The sequence below is a fragment of the Poecilia formosa genome, unplaced genomic scaffold, assembly GCF_000485575.1.
Source record: "Poecilia formosa unplaced genomic scaffold, Poecilia_formosa-5.1.2 Scaffold412, whole genome shotgun sequence".
Lineage (NCBI taxonomy): Eukaryota > Metazoa > Chordata > Actinopteri > Cyprinodontiformes > Poeciliidae > Poecilia > Poecilia formosa.
Genome location: NW_006800351.1, coordinates 195,420 through 213,791, shown reverse-complemented (window position 1 = coordinate 213,791; position 18,372 = coordinate 195,420). Strand labels below are relative to the sequence as shown.

Below are 18,372 nucleotides of genomic sequence, written 5' to 3'. Positions count from 1 at the left end.
TACATTATTACCACTATTGATAATTGAAGCTGGTTATTTTTTGTAGTTTTTAGTGTAGCGTGGTATTAGACAGAGGTGTATGGAAAGCCAGAAGTGCCACAAATCACCACTTTTACCACGCTTCAGGTTAAAAAGCTACACAAAAAAACACCTTTTTATGCCTTAAGATGGTGTAAAATACAGAAAAAATCTGTCAAATTGTTGCTTCTTATGACGTTTTAAGACTGCCTTCTGAACTCCAAGAATTACTGCATTTATTCGGGTTATTGAATGTTCCATGATAGTGACAAATAATTGCATTCAAGGTTAGAACGGTATAAAAAAACTCATTTTAATGACATTTTTGCCGTATTTTATGGTTCTTTCAGTCATAAGCTGGAGTGTGATTTCGTGTGACTTCTTAACCAGACATGAGGTAAAAGTGGCTGTTTGTGGCACTTATAGCTTTCTGTAGTGTGTGTAGAACAGCCTAAAAGCATACTAAGGTATCAGTAGTGTTACTTGGGATTTGGTCCAGGAACCTTTGGGTCTGGAGCCAACCTGCTGTATCACTAATAATAGCTTTTTTTATTTATATCCTCATTAAAGTAACTAAAGTATTTATTAATGTAGAGAAGTAAACGTATAAGTATTAGTTCACAAATCAAGGAAAAGTAAAAGGTTTTGAGCAATAAAATATTTTTAAAAGGGCTTTTTTTTTTCAAAATGTTACTCAAGTAAATGTATTTGATTACGACTGATCTCTGGGTTTAGGCAGAATCTTTATATTTTCAAAAAGGCCGAGTTCTTTTCTAATGTAAAAACTTAATGCAAGTCTGCTTTATTCAGCCCAAAAACCGGTTCTGATGAGTTCTGAGTCAATGTCCTGTTGGATCCCTCCACATTTTTACCATCTGGCTGCTGATTTGAGGTGAATTTGAAGAGCTAAGAGTTGGTTTTTCATCATAAAAACGGTGAATTTATTTAAATTAATGTTGATTGAAGCCAATCGTTTCTTGATATGCAACTCCTCAGTTTGGTTCTGTTCAGTTCGGTCCGGTCCATTCTCTGCCTGTCAGAAATGAACTGCTGTTCTCATTTTATTGTCACACCTCCTCTGTGTTGCAGCGCAGCAGATGCACTTTGTGGTATTTTCTTGCAGAACCTCAAAAGTTATTTTAGAAGGTAAGAAATGTTTCAAGATGCTGTGCAGTCAGTGGGGTCAAACTAAGGTCACTGTAAGGTCATGGCTGGTGTTCCAGATCAATCAGCTTATAATTAGATAGAAACTTTAGAGGAAGTAAGACATGTTTCCCTTACGCCCTTATGTAGACCATCAAATATGCTGAAGTATTACTGTTCATCTCCAGGTTTTCATCATTTTATCCCTTTAATACAGTCATTACCTAAATAACTGTATTAATACAAGAAACACAAGAAAAGTCATAATAAGGAGCAACTTAAGTCATAAAAATACAAGAATAAAGTTAGAATAACACAAGAAAAGTTGAGTAACTAAAGTCGTAAAAATAGTCATAATGAGCAACTAGTAAAAAATGCAATAAAATCTCAGCAAGTATAAAATCGCAATAAGAATATCAGAATAAAGTTTTAAGGTTTTTACAAGGTGTAATACCAGAAAATAAAGTTGTGGAATAAAGTCGTAATAAGCAAATAAACTTGTAATTCCAGAATAAAGTCATCCGGTATATTTATCAGTTAGGGTTTGTTGTATTATTACGACTTTGTCGCTCAATTTTTATCCTCATAATATTATGACTTTATTCTTGTATTTAATAAGAACATATTGCATTTTATTTATTTTTTTGGTCTTGTTTTAATTCCAATGTTGTTGCATCCGAACAACACATAACATAAATACACAGGTTAAAGTCCAAACTACATATAAAACATCCAAACATGAGGAACTGTTTTCTTGTGGACCTCAGAGACTCAAACTGACCAGAAAAAAAAACTGAACATCCTGTTTGTGATGGAAATCTTCACAGCTGGTCAAAAAGGCCCGTGTCTCCTCTCAGGTGTTGATCTTTAGCCGGCGCTGTCGTTGCACCTTTCTCCTCATCTACCACACAGAAAACAGCCATGCTTCAGTAAAAATTAAGACATTATAAACAGACTGGTGTTGTTGAGCTAACGTACTTGGCTGTGACTCAAAGGAAATATTATTCAGGGTGAGGATAGCCCGCAGCCTCGCTACCTCTTCACTCTGCTTTTGATAATCCTGCCAAACAAAAATATACAAATAAATATCACCCATATATTTAGATAACCAATATTAAGAATGCGGTTAATGAACTAATCTAAAGTTAACCGATCTTATTGATCGACAAACTTAACTGATATGTCGCCATTTTAAGTTTTCTCATGTAATCTTTCCGTAGCATAAAGAGCTAAATGTTTCATAAAATGCTAACGCTTCTCCGTCATGCAGCACCTCGGCTGAATGAGCGCTATTAAGTAATTTAAGTTGACTCCTTAAAGGGGCTTGTCGGGTGTTTATATTTTAAAACAGAACCATATAAAGTGCATTTTGAATCCTACACCGGACTCCGCCATCTAGTATCAAATGGGTTTGCTACGACCAGCCGCGCCCTCTGCTGGATGGCGACGAAACTACCACACTAAAAACTGTGAAGCGGATGTGATTAGTTAGTTAATCGATTGGACCCAGCGTTGTAAATGTCCTGGATTTTTCATTATAGTTTAGTTTTATTTCGTTGTGACACTTCGCTCGTCTAATTTAGTTAGTTTTAATTAGTTTAAGAGTGGGTTTGCCCGGTTTTTTTTTAAATATGGTAGCAGTACTTTGGTTGATTTCTATAATTATTTTATTGTAATTATGTATGCTAAGGTTGGGTAATAAGTACATATAAATTTCAAAACATTTATCCAATTATTGTTGAACAATAAATGACTGACGTTTAACTACTTTTGCCGTCGCCATTTTGCAGACAAGAGTAGCATTGCCAGTACGGAGTGCTGTAATTTACCGGTAACTGATGTAAACTGCTTTTCTGTTGGAGGAATCAGTTTGACAAGCTAATAAATAGATTAATAAACACAAAGACAGTGTTTATTATATCTATTTTTAGTGTGCTTCAGTTAGTTTTATAAACGGACAGTACAGTTCCAGCTAGTTACACTTTTTCCCATTCATTACACCTTTTTTAATTATTTTAGTTGACAAAAATGTTCTCAATTTCAGTTTTTAGCTTGTTCATTTTAGTTAACTACAATAACCTTGACTGAAGACAATTTTAACCTAATAAATGATTAATTGTAAATTGTTTGCATTCCTAATCAGCATACTTCTTGGCATTTCTGTAAGGAGTTGTGTTTTTCTGAACGTGTTTCAGCCTCTGCAACAGTCTCCGTCACTTTGTTGCTCTTCAGGAGTCCAGCATCCTCAAAAACGTCTCTCAAAAGGTTGTTGTAGCCCTGCGACAAACAGAAACATGAGCAGCATTCTGCCTGGTGGGTTTAATGTTCACGCGGGTCAGAAATGTTATGTTTTTAATCTGCTGCTTCCTACCTGCTCAGTAATGAGGCCATCGTAGCGAGCCTGCTCCACCTCGTCCCATTCCTTCTGCAGCTTCTCATTCAGGGTGGGGTACACTGCAGACCAAACACAGTCGCCATTAGCGCTGACATGCACAACGCTCTGGAAGGTGATTTTCCCCAGACTTACCCAGCAGTGAGTGTGGATGGCAGACGAGCGGTGTCTCAAAGGTCACCGAGTAAATGCAGGTGCTTGGCTCCGACACCTGGACCAGTTTGCTGCTGTTGCTGCAAACCAGAACCACCTAAACAAAACATGACCCATCTTTAGTCAAGGGTTCATTCTTTTACCTAAAATCCAGCTACGCCACTTCCCCAGGGACGGCCCAAGCCTTTTGGGGCCCTGAGCAGGTGTTCATTTGGGGCTCCATACCAACATGTCAACACCAAATGTTTTATCATTTCTAGCGATTAAAAATAGATTTAAAAAAAAAAACCACGTTAGGATGAGATTTATGCCTCATTAGAACTGAAATATATTCTCTTTTAAATGAGAGTTTGTAAAAGTAGACCATTACTAATTATGAATTTCCCTCTGGGATTAATAAAATATTCAATTAAATTTAATTCAAATACACCACTAAAACAGAAACAATCAATAAGAGCCAGGAGGAGGGTCACTCTCATGCTCACCCGTCTCCTGCTTGCTCTTTGCTTCTTCTGTTACAAACATCAATGCTAGTTAGCATAGCCACCTGGGATAGAGGACAAATGATTTTCCTGTAAATGTAAGTTGATTCTTCACCATTAGCACTTAGCAGCAGGTTCATGGGATTGATTGACAGCGTTAAGACCCTCCTCCTGGCTCTGATTGGTTGTTTTTGGTGCATTTCTTCAGAGGGCAATAGTAGCTCAGTGAGGAGATCAATCTTTTCATAGATTATTTGTCTCATATTACACTGTCACAACATGGTGACAGTTTTATCAAACTTTTTTTGTAAAAGTTATATACTGCAGGTTTAAGGAACCAGAGTTAGTACTGATGAGTCACCTGGTTGGTCAGAGGGGGAATCTAGTTATTTTTTGGTTGAAGCAGAAGAATAATTGTATTTTCAGCACCTTTGTTTCTCTGTTTCTGGTTCCACATGTGTCGCCGTCTCTCATCCACATGCCTGTAAAAGTATTGTTGGCAATTTCCCACTCCTGCCAGATCCTACCAGAAAACAACAAAGACCCACAGAAACACTTAAAAATAATAATTCACAAATTAAAACCTCTAATGAAAGCATCTGTTTTGGTGTTGTCTTACCCCAATATGCCGCTGTAGGCGTTCCACCTGAATGACTGCTCGTGCTGAGTCACGTTGTGGAAGGGACAGAACTCATATTTATACCTGCAGAAGAGCCGGTTACAGGTGTGTTGTTGGTTCTACATGCAATCAGATGTGAAATGGATCAAACACATGCATGTTGCTTCTTCAGGTCAGGGTGTTTCACTCACATCGATTCTGTGAGACTGAAGCACTTTCCTGCCAGACGATGAAGATGTACAGGGCCTTTAAGAGAATATTACTACAGTTGCTGATGAGATACAGATACATTTCAGATTTCAAATCAATAAGCAATGGTACATGATTACTGGAAGTAAATATCCCATTTCAGTTTATGAACAGGATTTACAGCAGGGGACTCAGCACACATCCCTGAGGAACACCAGAAAGGACGAGGTAACCGCCATCAGGGAAGTCCAGGGAACCGAAGGTTTTCCAGAATTAAATCTCATTATTTTATGGTGAATTTTTAGAGGTTATTAAAATTTGACTTTAAGCTTATGGCGGCTGCATCCAAAATGATCAGACTTTATGACCTTAAGGATGTCTCAGGTTTTAAATTAGATCATTTCACTTTACCAGACACAGGCGCTGGAGAGACTTTGGGCTGTAGCCTGTTTCCCTGCGCCATGAACGGGTTGTTCAGCCTGAAAACACAGAAAACCAGTGAAGACAAAACAGCAGCAGAAAACCTGAGACATATTAGACATTAATTCACCAACCCAAACGTGTTTGGCTCCTCCACAATCTTCATTTTCCCAGCCAGTCCGAGGCTGACTGGATAGAAAAATACAAATCGATTATCAAATAAAAGTCCAGCTATTTGTTTACTAAAAATTAAGAATGGAAAACTTACAGAAAAGCGACACGCAAACAAGCCATGTCCTCAATAAAACATATATTCCGCTATTTAAACTCCACATAATGGATTTTTGGATGAATAATCGCTACATTTCCGGTTCCGTCGTCTGTTGTGTCAGGTGGTCGGTCACGTGACAAAAAAAATAACCCCGGAGAGCATGCGCAGTGTTCCCAGGCTACAGTGTAGCGTGTTTTCCACCATGTAAAGTGAAAAGGAGGATTAAAAACTTAAGATTGAGAGGAAATGTTTGGATTTCTGGATGTTTTATGAGCAGATGGAATTGAAAACATTTTCAGGAAAGGAAATTTAGAGTCCGCGGCTCGCCAAGAAGCTGCTTAGTGTTGATATTTTAGCGGACAGCGCCTGAAAATAGATCCCAGCCTGGCAACATGGGGCGAAAGAAACAAGGCAAGTTCGTGCGACCAGACAGCAAAGGCAAAGATAAACGGCATAAAATGAAGGGAAAATCATTGGAGACGTTTACTGAAGAAATGCACTCTGCTTTAGAAGGTAACAAAAAATGTGTTTCACGTCTACGTACTCATATCATAATCATGTTTCTTCACTGATTATTTCTTTTTTTGAAAACTAATTTACCAGATTGTTGCAATTTTTATATATTAAAAGAGCTTATTATAAGTTAATTTCTTAATACATGTGACATGTTTATTTTAAACTGTAAAATAAAGGAAATAAATAAACAGTATTGGTTTATTACTGCTTATAAGCGAAATAGCCAGTGAAGCCAGTACTTATTCATAAATATTAAGAAAGTATTAACTTAAAGAAAGTTCTTATATCTTGCTTAAAAGTTACTTGTGACTTAGTTTTTTTTTTTCTTATTTGAAGTTTGCTAATATTTGCACCAAAAGGACCAAAAATAAAACGTGGTAAGATTTTGCAATGTTGGAGGTTTTGTTTGAAAAAAAAAAAAATATATAATCATGTGTTATTTTCCTTCCACTTGACAAATATGTTAATTGAAGTTGGTCTGTCAAAAAATAAAATTAAAACAAATTAAATTTGTGCTTTTAATGGCAAATGGTTAGTTTAACAAGATACTATTAGATCTGTAAATTTTATGACTATTCTTTTTTTTGTTTTTAGATTACAACATTTAGAATATGAATTGCGTTTCCCAGTATACAGTAATGTAGATGTTATTTCTGGTGAAGTGAAGCGTTCACTGCGGACTCTCCTGGTTTGGTTCCGTCCTTCCAGCCAGCCTCCACCCAGAGGAGGGAGCGGACGCCCCGCAGGTGAAGCTGCCATGCCCCCTCGCCATGTGGGAGTTGGGTCACTGCGATCCCAAACGCTGCACCGGCAGAAAGCTGGTACGGAAAGGCTTCGTACGCAACCTGCGCCTCAACCAGAGGTTCAGCGGACTCATCCTGAGTCCCATGGGAACCAAGTATGTGACGCCAGCAGACAGGTATGCAGTGGTTTCTCCAAGGGCTGGCCGACAAATCAATAATGACCTATACCGCGATCAATGCATGATCAATATTAATACATAATTGAAATAAAATTTAGTTTAAGGTTTTGACACTGTGCTTCATAACTGCTAAAAAATAATAACGACGTAGAGAGAAAACTGGACGAAACAGGAAAGGTCACACCACCAGTTTGGTTGTATTTCAGATATTTAAACACTAAACAATAATTATTAATATCAACTGATTTTTTTCAGCCATGTCGTCCAGCTGTTCTTCCTCATTCTCTGTTGATGATCTGTCTCTAAGAACCTTCGTCTTTCTGATGTTTGATCGGATTGCAGAGAGATTGTGGCTCAGAGCGGCCTGGCTGTGATCGACTGTTCCTGGGCCAAACTGGACGAGACGCCGTTCAGTAAGATGGTGGGCAGCCACCCCAGGCTGCTGCCGTACCTCGTCGCCGCAAACCCGGTCAACTACGGCAAGCCCTGCAAACTGTCCTGTGTCGAGGCGTTCGCCGCCACGTTCGCCATCGTCGGTAAGAGTTCAGGCTGCAGTGATCGACAGGAGGGCTGAAACGATTCGTCGGATTAATCAGATCAATTGTGATTAATCAGATTATTGAAATAATCGTCAACTAATTTAATAGGGCTGCAACTAACATGATTAATCATGATCAGTCACAATTAATTGGATTAATTAGAATTAATCGATTATTGAAATAATTTTCAACTAATCTTCTAATCAGTTAATCATTAACTGGAGTATACAGACTCAAAAACAACATATTCAAAACAAATAAGGCAAAACTGTATAAAAAAATAAATACATTTTGCACTTATGATTAAAACACATTTATCTAAATCTGATTTAGTGGCAGTTTTAGCTTCACCTGCTTCAAATTCACTAAAGGAATGCTGCAAATAAAATGTTTTTTTTCTTATTTAAAAAAGAATTAAATTGTTTGTTTGCATCATTTAGTGTACCCAGTTGGTAAAATTAAAAATCTGCAGAATGTGCCCAGTTTTTAGCCAATTAATCAATAGAATAATCAATAGACTAATCATTAGCTGCAGCCTTGATCAACAGAGAAGTGACTGTGTTGCATCACTGCAAACGTTTCAGCTCTCCATCAGTGTGCTGCAGGTGTTTGTGGTTTGCTGCAGGGTTTGAGGAACTGGCGGTTCTCCTGTTGAAGAAATTCAAGTGGGGGACGGTGTTTCTTGAACTCAACAGAGTTCTTCTTGACCGCTACGCTGCATGTCGCTCTGAGGAAGAGCTGCTGACTGTGGAGAAGGAGTTTCTCACGTCCAAACCAGAAGAAGAAGAGTTTGGTAAAAAACGGCGGAAATTATTTATCTCAGCCTTATTACTGTTTCTATGACTTCAAATATTTCCTATTTATTGAAAAGTTTGAGTTTTCTGAAGAACTAAAGTAATATTATTGTTTTCTATTTCAAATAAGATTTTAAGATTTCACTCTGATCAATAAGTAAAAGTATTAAAGGGGCAAATCTACTTTTTTATCTTCCCATCATGTTTTAATGTTTTTCCTTCATCAAGAATCAAACCTTGAGTGTTGCTTTGATTCTTTCATGCATGGTTCAGAAATCCTTTAATCTTCATGGCAACCATTCAGCTGTTAAAATGCCTGGGTGGACCTAGCCCCGCCCCCGAGGCGCAGCTCCTCCCACTCTCAGCTCCTTCAGACTAGCCAGCAGCAATTAGCAAACAGCTGCTGAGCTCATTATAGGAGCTGCTGCTCAGAGCAACACTGGTAAAAATATTAAAGGGTTAATAGAGGAGCCATGTTGGGACGACTTCCTGGAGGTGGAGCTTCAGAAAGAGCAGGAGCTTCTTAAAGAGATAGAGGCCCAATTTCAAGGCGTTGAATTACGAAGTCAATTCTTTTTAAGTCATGTGCTATAAAATGGTGCTATGTACCTGGAAAATGTGAGTTACTAGAGAGAGGTATATAATTTGCAGTAAAATTTTGTTTTTGTTACAGACCCGTTTGATGTTAACTCTGGAGTGGAGTGTAGAAATCTCAACAGACCTCTGAGGTAAACGCTTCTTAGCGTTAAATAAATTCAGATTTAGCCACAAACATGTTAAAGTTCAGATAAAATGTGTGTTAAGCAGTGGAGAAAGTTGTGTGATGCTGCTGGAGCTTGACATCCTGACCTGCTGCTGTTATTGGTTTTTATTTGGTGTCACAGCAGAATAACGTTTGGTTAAGCTGCTATCTGAAGAGCTCCACACCAAAACAATGCAATAAAACCTGATAGTGATGATGTACAGGAGGATAAAGACCTGCCTCATTGTTTTTGTCTATAACATTTTGGGGTAACTGAAAATTGAGATGCATAAACTGAAAACTTTAGAAAGTTTTGCCTCTAACGTGTTTTTGATGATTTTACATCTGCTATATAGATATAAACAATGCTGGGTCATTTCCTTTTCTTGTGCAACATAACTGTTCTTTTCTGGTTTTGTTATGAAATTTAAGCCTAAGCCAATTTAAGTTGAAAATAACTGTATCTTTGATGAGCATTTTTACTTAGATTAAAAATCCAGTCTTATTCTTGACATTAAATTGTGATTTCCGTTTAGTGTTGTTGAAGATGATGATTCCAGTGAAGACAGCGACGCATCAGAAGATAGCGAAGAGCCTGAAAACACAGGAATCAACGACAAGTCGACACTTTCACAGCGTCAAGATGAAGATGATGAAGATGAAGACTAATAATGTTTTCCAGAAAAGACTAGAAAATTTCCTAATTTTTTTGTATAGTGCATTTCAATAACAACACAATTAAAAGTTGGAGACTTGTAAATAAATTAAAGATACAATGATTTTCAAACAATGAAGCTATTGTGTTGAAAATGGAAAATGTAGTTTTTTTGTAGCATGTAGAAACCATCTAGACCGCAGGTGTCCTGCAACCTTTAGATGTGCCTCTGCTGCACCACCTGAATAGAATAATTAGGTCGTTAGCAAGGCTCTGGAGAACTGATCTACACAAGAAGCAGGTAATTAAGCCATTTCATTCCAGTGTTTTGTACCTGTGGCACATCTAAAAACTGCAGGACAGCAGAGGACTGGAGTTTGACACCCCTGGTCTAGGTCAGTGTTTCCCAACCCTGGTCCTCAAGGCGCACTGTCCCACATGTTTTAGAGGTTTCCCTGCTTTAACGGGCCTAATTCAACTGATTGCAGTTCAGAAAATGCCTGTTAATTAGCCATTGATTGAAATCAGCTGGACTGAAGCAAGGAAATACTTAAAACATGCAGGGCAGTGAGCCTAGAGGACCAGGCTGGGAAACACCGATCAAGACATAAACTACACAAGACTGTAAAAGTGAATTATTAAGGACAAAACATCAGATTCACCATGATTTTACCAGGTATGTTAATAGCAGCAGTGAATAAATAAATTCACCAAAATTCCTTGACTTTAGAACAAAAATTTATAGCAAGTTGTATCAACTAAAATTAACTTTGTGTGTGAAGCTAACTATTCCAGATTCCTTGGGGTAAAACAAGCTAGATGTCATCTGCATAGTAATAGAATATTTAAAATCATTTTTTTGATGCAAGTTTTATTTGATTTGTAAGAGTTAAAGAGCAATTTTAAAGTTTTTTTTTTTTTTTTTTCATTTTTTTAATAGAGAAATATGGTGCGGTTATCCCCAAAACATGGTCGTCTCACTTCTATCTGGATCACACTAGGAGTGGTCCAACTCAGGAACTACATTATTTAGACTCTTCAAATCTGGACTAGATTGTTGTATACTAATGGCATTTTGGTTTGTTTAGCCTTTATTTGATTTGTAAAAGCTTTTTATGCACCTAGGACTGGTATAGTGCTGCACTTGCACTCTTTAAAAACTTGGCTTGATTTTTCTAATAGTTTTAATAAAAATTTTAAAACGATTATTTGATTTGTGAAATTTAAACAAATGGCTTTTTTTAATGTGTTTGGATCACACTAGAACTGGCCCAACTCAGGAACTACATGACTTGGTCTTCAAATCATAACTAGGTTGTTGCACACTGATGGCAGAATAAATAAAACCCAGTTCCAGTGTGCGGTCCAAGCAGTTTGCAGGCCACATGTTGTGCGAATATGATCGAGCCTTGCGCTATAAAGTTCAGCGGGTTGTTCGTGGCGGTGGGGGCGGACACTGACACGGCAGGACTCTCCTCTGCTGTCCTGCGGTAACATTGTTGTGGAACGACGTCACACCTCGAAAATGAAGGCACGGAGGCAGCCATTACTGGAGCTTCTCTAATTATTTTATTCCAAATAAATACTCACGGAAAACTCACATGGCAAGAGCTACAAGTCAGATGGTAAGTGTTAAAACTTCCCGAGAGTGGGTCTTCGAAGCCGGTGCGCGGATTGTGGCGTGTAGCAGCTGGATCAGAAGAAGTAGTTATCTGCGGCCTTCGTCTATAAAATATCGCTGTGACTCACTAGCATCGTTAGCATCGCAGGGTTTAAGCTATCTGAGGCTTTCCGGCTTTTGGATTAGTCCATGACGACCTGCTTTTTAATTACCTCTGAAGCAGATAATAACTCAAGAGTGTATAATGGTGTGTTTTGAAACTGTATAGGACTATTCCCCCCTGTTCGGGAATGGACGACTAGTGTTGGCGTTGGTTCGCGCTTTCGACCGATACTCCAGTTGCTAGCAAGCTAAAGTTAGCTTTAGTACGTTCAACCTTTCTCTAGAAGGTACTATTTTTGTGTCAATTTCGTGGTTTTCGATTTGCATTTTTAAAGGTTCCAACAGAACAGCCTACATAAGTAACGTAAAGCGCGTTAAGAACCAGAATCTGAACACAGCAGATGGGTTTGAAGTTGTTTGCTATGCTAAGCTAGTTAAATGTTAGCATCAAGTTTGTAACTTGCTGTCAATGATGGCCGGTGCTTTGCCGAAAAAAGCGCCCTAGTCGTTCAAAGTATCACCGTGATGGGAAGAGCCTTTAAATACAGCTAGAATCACAAGTTGGACATGTCAGTTTGAATTGTTTATGTTCGTATACATTAGGAACACTATCCTCTACCATTATTTACTGCTTCATGCGCACGCAGTCATTTTTGACATGTAAGGGGCGCTTTTCTATAGAACTGCTGCTGTTTTCCAAAGAACATCGGCTTTATTTGATAAGATAAGCAAATGCTAATGCTAGCCTGCTAGCACGGCTTGGTTAGCATGGAAAGTTCGCACAGGCTAGTTGTTACCAAAGTACACATGGTTAGGAAAATGTTGGTTCACGGCTTTATACCAGCTATTATGTTGATTGACTCAGTAACGGAGTCTGTAGGTTATTTCACGGACAGTTGGCAATAATGGAGTCAAGTCCGGAATGGGCAGCTAAAGGCCACACCTTGGTTTTAAATGAAGAGAAGCTAACTGAGCTAAAAGCTAAAAAAAAAACACTAATGGTTGCATTTGGTCCGAATAACGGCCGTTGAAATAAACGGCAAGTATAGAGGTTAGAAAGCACTATATACGTGACTGTTGGGTTCATGTCGTTGGTGGGTTTCACTTTTTGTTTCATTTGTTTTATTTTAAATATAAAATCATTTAGAGTTTGGGGTGTTGTAAGCTGCTGCTCTATGAAGAGAGACCTTGACATCGGGTGGGACCACCAAGCCAGGAAGCNTGATGAGTCACCTGGTTGGTCAGAGGGGGAAACTGGTTATTCTTTGTTTGAAGCAGAAGAATAATTGTATTTTCAGCACCTTTGTTTCTCTGTTTCTGGTTCCACATGTGTCGCCGTCTCTCATCCACATGCCTGTAAAAGTATTGTTGGCAATTTCCCACTCCTGCCAGATCCTACCAGAAAACAACAAAGACCCACAGAAACACTTAAAAATAATAATTCACAAATTAAAACCTCTAATGAAAGCATCTGTTTTGGTGTTGTCTTACCCCAATATGCCGCTGTAGGCGTTCCACCTGAATGACTGCTCGTGCTGAGTCACGTTGTGGAAGGGACAGAACTCGTATTTATACCTGCAGAAGAACCGGTTACAGGTGTGTTGTTGGTTCTACATGCAATCAGATGTGAAATGGATCAAACACATGCATGTTGCTTCTTCAGGTCAGGGTGTTTCACTCACATCGATTCTGTGAGACTGAAGCACTTTCCTGCCAGACGATGAAGATGTACAGGGCCTTTAAGAGAATATTACTACAGTTGCTGATGAGATACAGATACATTTCAGATTTCAAATCAATAAGCAATGGTACATGATTACTGGAAGTAAATATCCCATTTCAGTTTATGAACAGGATTTACAGCAGGGGACTCAGCACACATCCCTGAGGAACACCAGAAACGACGAGGTAACCGCCATCAGGGAAGTCCAGGGAACCGAAGGTTTTCCAGAATTAAATCTCATTATTTTATGGTGAATTTTTAGAGGTTATTAAAATTTGACTTTAAGCTTATGGCGGCTGTATCCAAAATGATCAGACTTTATGACCTTAAGGATGTCTCAGGTTTTAAATTAGATCATTTCACTTTACCAGACACAGGCGCTGGAGAGACTTTGGGCTGTAGCCTGTTTCCCTGCGCCATGAACGGGTTGTTCAGCCTGAAAACACAGAAAACCAGTGAAGACAAAACAGCAGCAGAAAACCTGAGACATATTAGACATTAATTCACCAACCCAAACGTGTTTGGCTCCTCCACAATCTTCATTTTCCCAGCCAGTCCGAGGCTGACTGGATAGAAAAATACAAATCGATTATCAAATAAAAGTCCAGCTATTTGTTTACTAAAAATTAAGAATGGAAAACTTACAGAAAAGCGACACGCAAACAAGCCATGTCCTCAATAAAACATATATTCCGCTATTTAAACTCCACATGATGGATTTTTGGATGAATAATCGCTACATTTCCGGTTCCGTCGTCTGTTGTGTCAGGTGGTCGGTCACGTGACAAAAAAAATAACCCCGGAGAGCATGCGCAGTGTTCCCAGGCTACAGTGTAGCGTGTTTTCCACCATGTAAAGTGAAAAGGAGGATTAAAAACTTAAGATTGAGAGGAAATGTTTGGATTTCTGGATGTTTTATGAGCAGATGGAATTGAAAACCTTTTCAGGAAAGGAAATTTAGAGTCCGCGGCTCGCCAAGAAGCTGCTTAGTGTTGATATTTTAGCGGACAGCGCCTGAAAATAGATCCCAGCCTGGCAACATGGGGCGAAAGAAACAAGGCAAGTTCGTGCGACCAGACAGCAAAGGCAAAGATAAACGGCATAAAATGAAGGGAAAATCATTGGAGACGTTTACTGAAGAAATGCACTCTGCTTTAGAAGGTAACAAAAAATGTGTTTCACGTCTACGTACTCGTATCATAATCATGTTTCTTCACTGATTATTTCTTTTTTTGAAAACTAATTTACCAGATTGTTGCAATTTTTATATATTAAAAGAGCTTATTATAAGTTAATTTCTTAATACATGTGACATGTTTATTTTAAACTGTAAAATAAAGGAAATAAATAAACAGTATTGGTTTATTACTGCTTATAAGCGAAATAGCCAGTGAAGCCAGTACTTATTCATAAATATTAAGAAAGTATTAACTTAAAGAAAGTTCTTATATCTTGCTTAAAAGTTACTTGTGACTTAGTTTTTTTTTTTCTTATTTGAAGTTTGCTAATATTTGCACCAAAAGGACCAAAAATAAAACGTGGTAAGATTTTGCAATGTTGGAGGTTTTGTTTGAAAAAAAAAAAAATATATAATCATGTGTTATTTTCCTTCCACTTGACAAATATGTTAATTGAAGTTGGTCTGTCAAAAAATAAAATTAAAACAAATTAAATTTGTGCTTTTAATGGCAAATGGTTAGTTTAACAAGATACTATTAGATCTGTAAATTTTATGACTATTCTTTTTTTTGTTTTTAGATTACAACATTTAGAATATGAATTGCGTTTCCCAGTATACAGTAATGTAGATGTTATTTCTGGTGAAGTGAAGCGTTCACTGCGGACTCTCCTGGTTTGGTTCCGTCCTTCCAGCCAGCCTCCACCCAGAGGAGGGAGCGGACGCCCCGCAGGTGAAGCTGCCATGCCCCCTCGCCATGTGGGAGTTGGGTCACTGCGATCCCAAACGCTGCACCGGCAGAAAGCTGGTACGGAAAGGCTTCGTACGCAACCTGCGCCTCAACCAGAGGTTCAGCGGACTCATCCTGAGTCCCATGGGAACCAAGTATGTGACGCCAGCAGACAGGTATGCAGTGGTTTCTCCAAGGGCTGGCCGACAAATCAATAATGACCTATACCGCGATCAATGCATGATCAATATTAATACATAATTGAAATAAAATTTAGTTTAAGGTTTTGACACTGTGCTTCATAACTGCTAAAAAATAATAACGACGTAGAGAGAAAACTGGACGAAACAGGAAAGGTCACACCACCAGTTTGGTTGTATTTCAGATATTTAAACACTAAACAATAATTATTAATATCAACTGATTTTTTTCAGCCATGTCGTCCAGCTGTTCTTCCTCATTCTCTGTTGATGATCTGTCTCTAAGAACCTTCGTCTTTCTGATGTTTGATCGGATTGCAGAGAGATTGTGGCTCAGAGCGGCCTGGCTGTGATCGACTGTTCCTGGGCCAAACTGGACGAGACGCCGTTCAGTAAGATGGTGGGCAGCCACCCCAGGCTGCTGCCGTACCTCGTCGCCGCAAACCCGGTCAACTACGGCAAGCCCTGCAAACTGTCCTGTGTCGAGGCGTTCGCCGCCACGTTCGCCATCGTCGGTAAGAGTTCAGGCTGCAGTGATCGACAGGAGGGCTGAAACGATTCGTCGGATTAATCAGATCAATTGTGATTAATCAGATTATTGAAATAATCGTCAACTAATTTAATAGGGCTGCAACTAACATGATTAATCATGATCAGTCACAATTAATTGGATTAATTAGAATTAATCGATTATTGAAATAATTTTCAACTAATCTTCTAATCAGTTAATCATTAACTGGAGTATACAGACTCAAAAACAACATATTCAAAACAAATAAGGCAAAACTGTATAAAAAAATAAATACATTTTGCACTTATGATTAAAACACATTTATCTAAATCTGATTTAGTGGCAGTTTTAGCTTCACCTGCTTCAAATTCACTAAAGGAATGCTGCAAATAAAATGTTTTTTTTCTTATTTAAAAAAGAATTAAATTGTTTGTTTGCATCATTTAGTGTACCCAGTTGGTAAAATTAAAAATCTGCAGAATGTGCCCAGTTTTTAGCCAATTAATCAATAGAATAATCAATAGACTAATCATTAGCTGCAGCCTTGATCAACAGAGAAGTGACTGTGTTGCATCACTGCAAACGTTTCAGCTCTCCATCAGTGTGCTGCAGGTGTTTGTGGTTTGCTGCAGGGTTTGAGGAACTGGCGGTTCTCCTGTTGAAGAAATTCAAGTGGGGGACGGTGTTTCTTGAACTCAACAGAGTTCTTCTTGACCGCTACGCTGCATGTCGCTCTGAGGAAGAGCTGCTGACTGTGGAGAAGGAGTTTCTCACGTCCAAACCAGAAGAAGAAGAGTTTGGTAAAAAACGGCGGAAATTATTTATCTCAGCCTTATTACTGTTTCTATGACTTCAAATATTTCCTATTTATTGAAAAGTTTGAGTTTTCTGAAGAACTAAAGTAATATTATTGTTTTCTATTTCAAATAAGATTTTAAGATTTCACTCTGATCAATAAGTAAAAGTATTAAAGGGGCAAATCTACTTTTTTATCTTCCCATCATGTTTTAATGTTTTTCCTTCATCAAGAATCAAACCTTGAGTGTTGCTTTGATTCTTTCATGCATGGTTCAGAAATCCTTTAATCTTCATGGCAACCATTCAGCTGTTAAAATGCCTGGGTGGACCTAGCCCCGCCCCCGAGGCGCAGCTCCTCCCACTCTCAGCTCCTTCAGACTAGCCAGCAGCAATTAGCAAACAGCTGCTGAGCTCATTATAGGAGCTGCTGCTCAGAGCAACACTGGTAAAAATATTAAAGGGTTAATAGAGGAGCCATGTTGGGACGACTTCCTGGAGGTGGAGCTTCAGAAAGAGCAGGAGCTTCTTAAAGAGATAGAGGCCCAATTTCAAGGCGTTGAATTACGAAGTCAATTCTTTTTAAGTCATGTGCTATAAAATGGTGCTATGTACCTGGAAAATGTGAGTTACTAGAGAGAGGTATATAATTTGCAGTAAAATTTTGTTTTTGTTACAGACCCGTTTGATGTTAACTCTGGAGTGGAGTGTAGAAATCTCAACAGACCTCTGAGGTAAACGCTTCTTAGCGTTAAATAAATTCAGATTTAGCCACAAACATGTTAAAGTTCAGATAAAATGTGTGTTAAGCAGTGGAGAAAGTTGTGTGATGCTGCTGGAGCTTGACATCCTGACCTGCTGCTGTTATTGGTTTTTATTTGGTGTCACAGCAGAATAACGTTTGGTTAAGCTGCTATCTGAAGAGCTCCACACCAAAACAATGCAATAAAACCTGATAGTGATGATGTACAGGAGGATAAAGACCTGCCTCATTGTTTTTGTCTATAACATTTTGGGGTAACTGAAAATTGAGATGCATAAACTGAAAACTTTAGAAAGTTTTGCCTCTAACGTGTTTTTGATGATTTTACATCTGCTATATAGATATAAACAATGCTGGGTCATTTCCTTTTCTTGTGCAACATAACTGTTCTTTTCTGGTTTTGTTATGAAATTTAAGCCTAAGCCAATTTAAGTTGAAAATAACTGTATCTTTGATGAGCATTTTTACTTAGATTAAAAATCCAGTCTTATTCTTGACATTAAATTGTGATTTCCGTTTAGTGTTGTTGAAGATGATGATTCCAGTGAAGACAGCGACGCATCAGAAGATAGCGAAGAGCCTGAAAACACAGGAATCAACGACAAGTCGACACTTTCACAGCGTCAAGATGAAGATGATGAAGATGAAGACTAATAATGTTTTCCAGAAAAGACTAGAAAATTTCCTAATTTTTTTGTATAGTGCATTTCAATAACAACACAATTAAAAGTTGGAGACTTGTAAATAAATTAAAGATACAATGATTTTCAAACAATGAAGCTATTGTGTTGAAAATGGAAAATGTAGTTTTTTTGTAGCATGTAGAAACCATCTAGACCGCAGGTGTCCTGCAACCTTTAGATGTGCCTCTGCTGCACCACCTGAATAGAATAAT

At 38.3% G+C, this 18,372-nt stretch overlaps 4 protein-coding genes across 4 annotated transcripts; 2 read left to right on the top strand and 2 right to left on the bottom strand.

The window, feature by feature from the left end:
* Positions 1-1,800: 1,800 nt before the first annotated feature.
* On the bottom strand, positions 1,801-5,819 carry LOC103155088 (N-acetylglucosamine-1-phosphotransferase subunit gamma-like). Its single transcript, XM_007576624.2, has 11 exons — positions 5,685-5,819; positions 5,551-5,605; positions 5,408-5,475; positions 4,999-5,053; positions 4,808-4,891; positions 4,618-4,711; positions 3,689-3,803; positions 3,533-3,615; positions 3,310-3,438; positions 2,140-2,221; positions 1,801-2,062 (listed from the first exon to the last, which is right to left on the bottom strand). The coding sequence occupies exons 1-11, from the start codon at positions 5,749-5,751 to the stop codon at positions 1,983-1,985; spliced, it is 912 nt and encodes a 303-aa protein (XP_007576686.1). The 5' UTR covers positions 5,752-5,819; the 3' UTR covers positions 1,801-1,982.
* Positions 5,820-5,856: 37 nt separating this feature from the next.
* LOC103155089 (ribosome biogenesis protein TSR3 homolog) lies at positions 5,857-9,990 on the top strand. The gene is made up of 6 exons (XM_007576626.2): positions 5,857-6,200; positions 6,912-7,122; positions 7,468-7,661; positions 8,290-8,457; positions 9,132-9,186; positions 9,737-9,990. Exons 1-6 carry the CDS (start codon positions 6,080-6,082, stop codon positions 9,867-9,869), a joined length of 882 nt encoding a protein of 293 aa, XP_007576688.1. The 5' UTR covers positions 5,857-6,079; the 3' UTR covers positions 9,870-9,990.
* A 2,826-nt stretch (positions 9,991-12,816) lies between these two features.
* On the bottom strand, positions 12,817-14,119 carry LOC103155118 (N-acetylglucosamine-1-phosphotransferase subunit gamma-like). Its single transcript, XM_016663274.1, has 6 exons — positions 13,947-14,119; positions 13,813-13,867; positions 13,670-13,737; positions 13,261-13,315; positions 13,070-13,153; positions 12,817-12,973 (listed from the first exon to the last, which is right to left on the bottom strand). Exons 1-6 carry the CDS (start codon positions 14,011-14,013, stop codon positions 12,820-12,822), a joined length of 483 nt encoding a protein of 160 aa, XP_016518760.1. The 5' UTR covers positions 14,014-14,119; the 3' UTR covers positions 12,817-12,819.
* On the top strand, positions 14,120-18,252 carry LOC103155090 (ribosome biogenesis protein TSR3 homolog). The gene is made up of 6 exons (XM_007576627.2): positions 14,120-14,462; positions 15,174-15,384; positions 15,730-15,923; positions 16,552-16,719; positions 17,394-17,448; positions 17,999-18,252. The coding sequence occupies exons 1-6, from the start codon at positions 14,342-14,344 to the stop codon at positions 18,129-18,131; spliced, it is 882 nt and encodes a 293-aa protein (XP_007576689.1). The 5' UTR covers positions 14,120-14,341; the 3' UTR covers positions 18,132-18,252.
* The last annotated feature ends 120 nt before the right edge of the window (positions 18,253-18,372 follow it).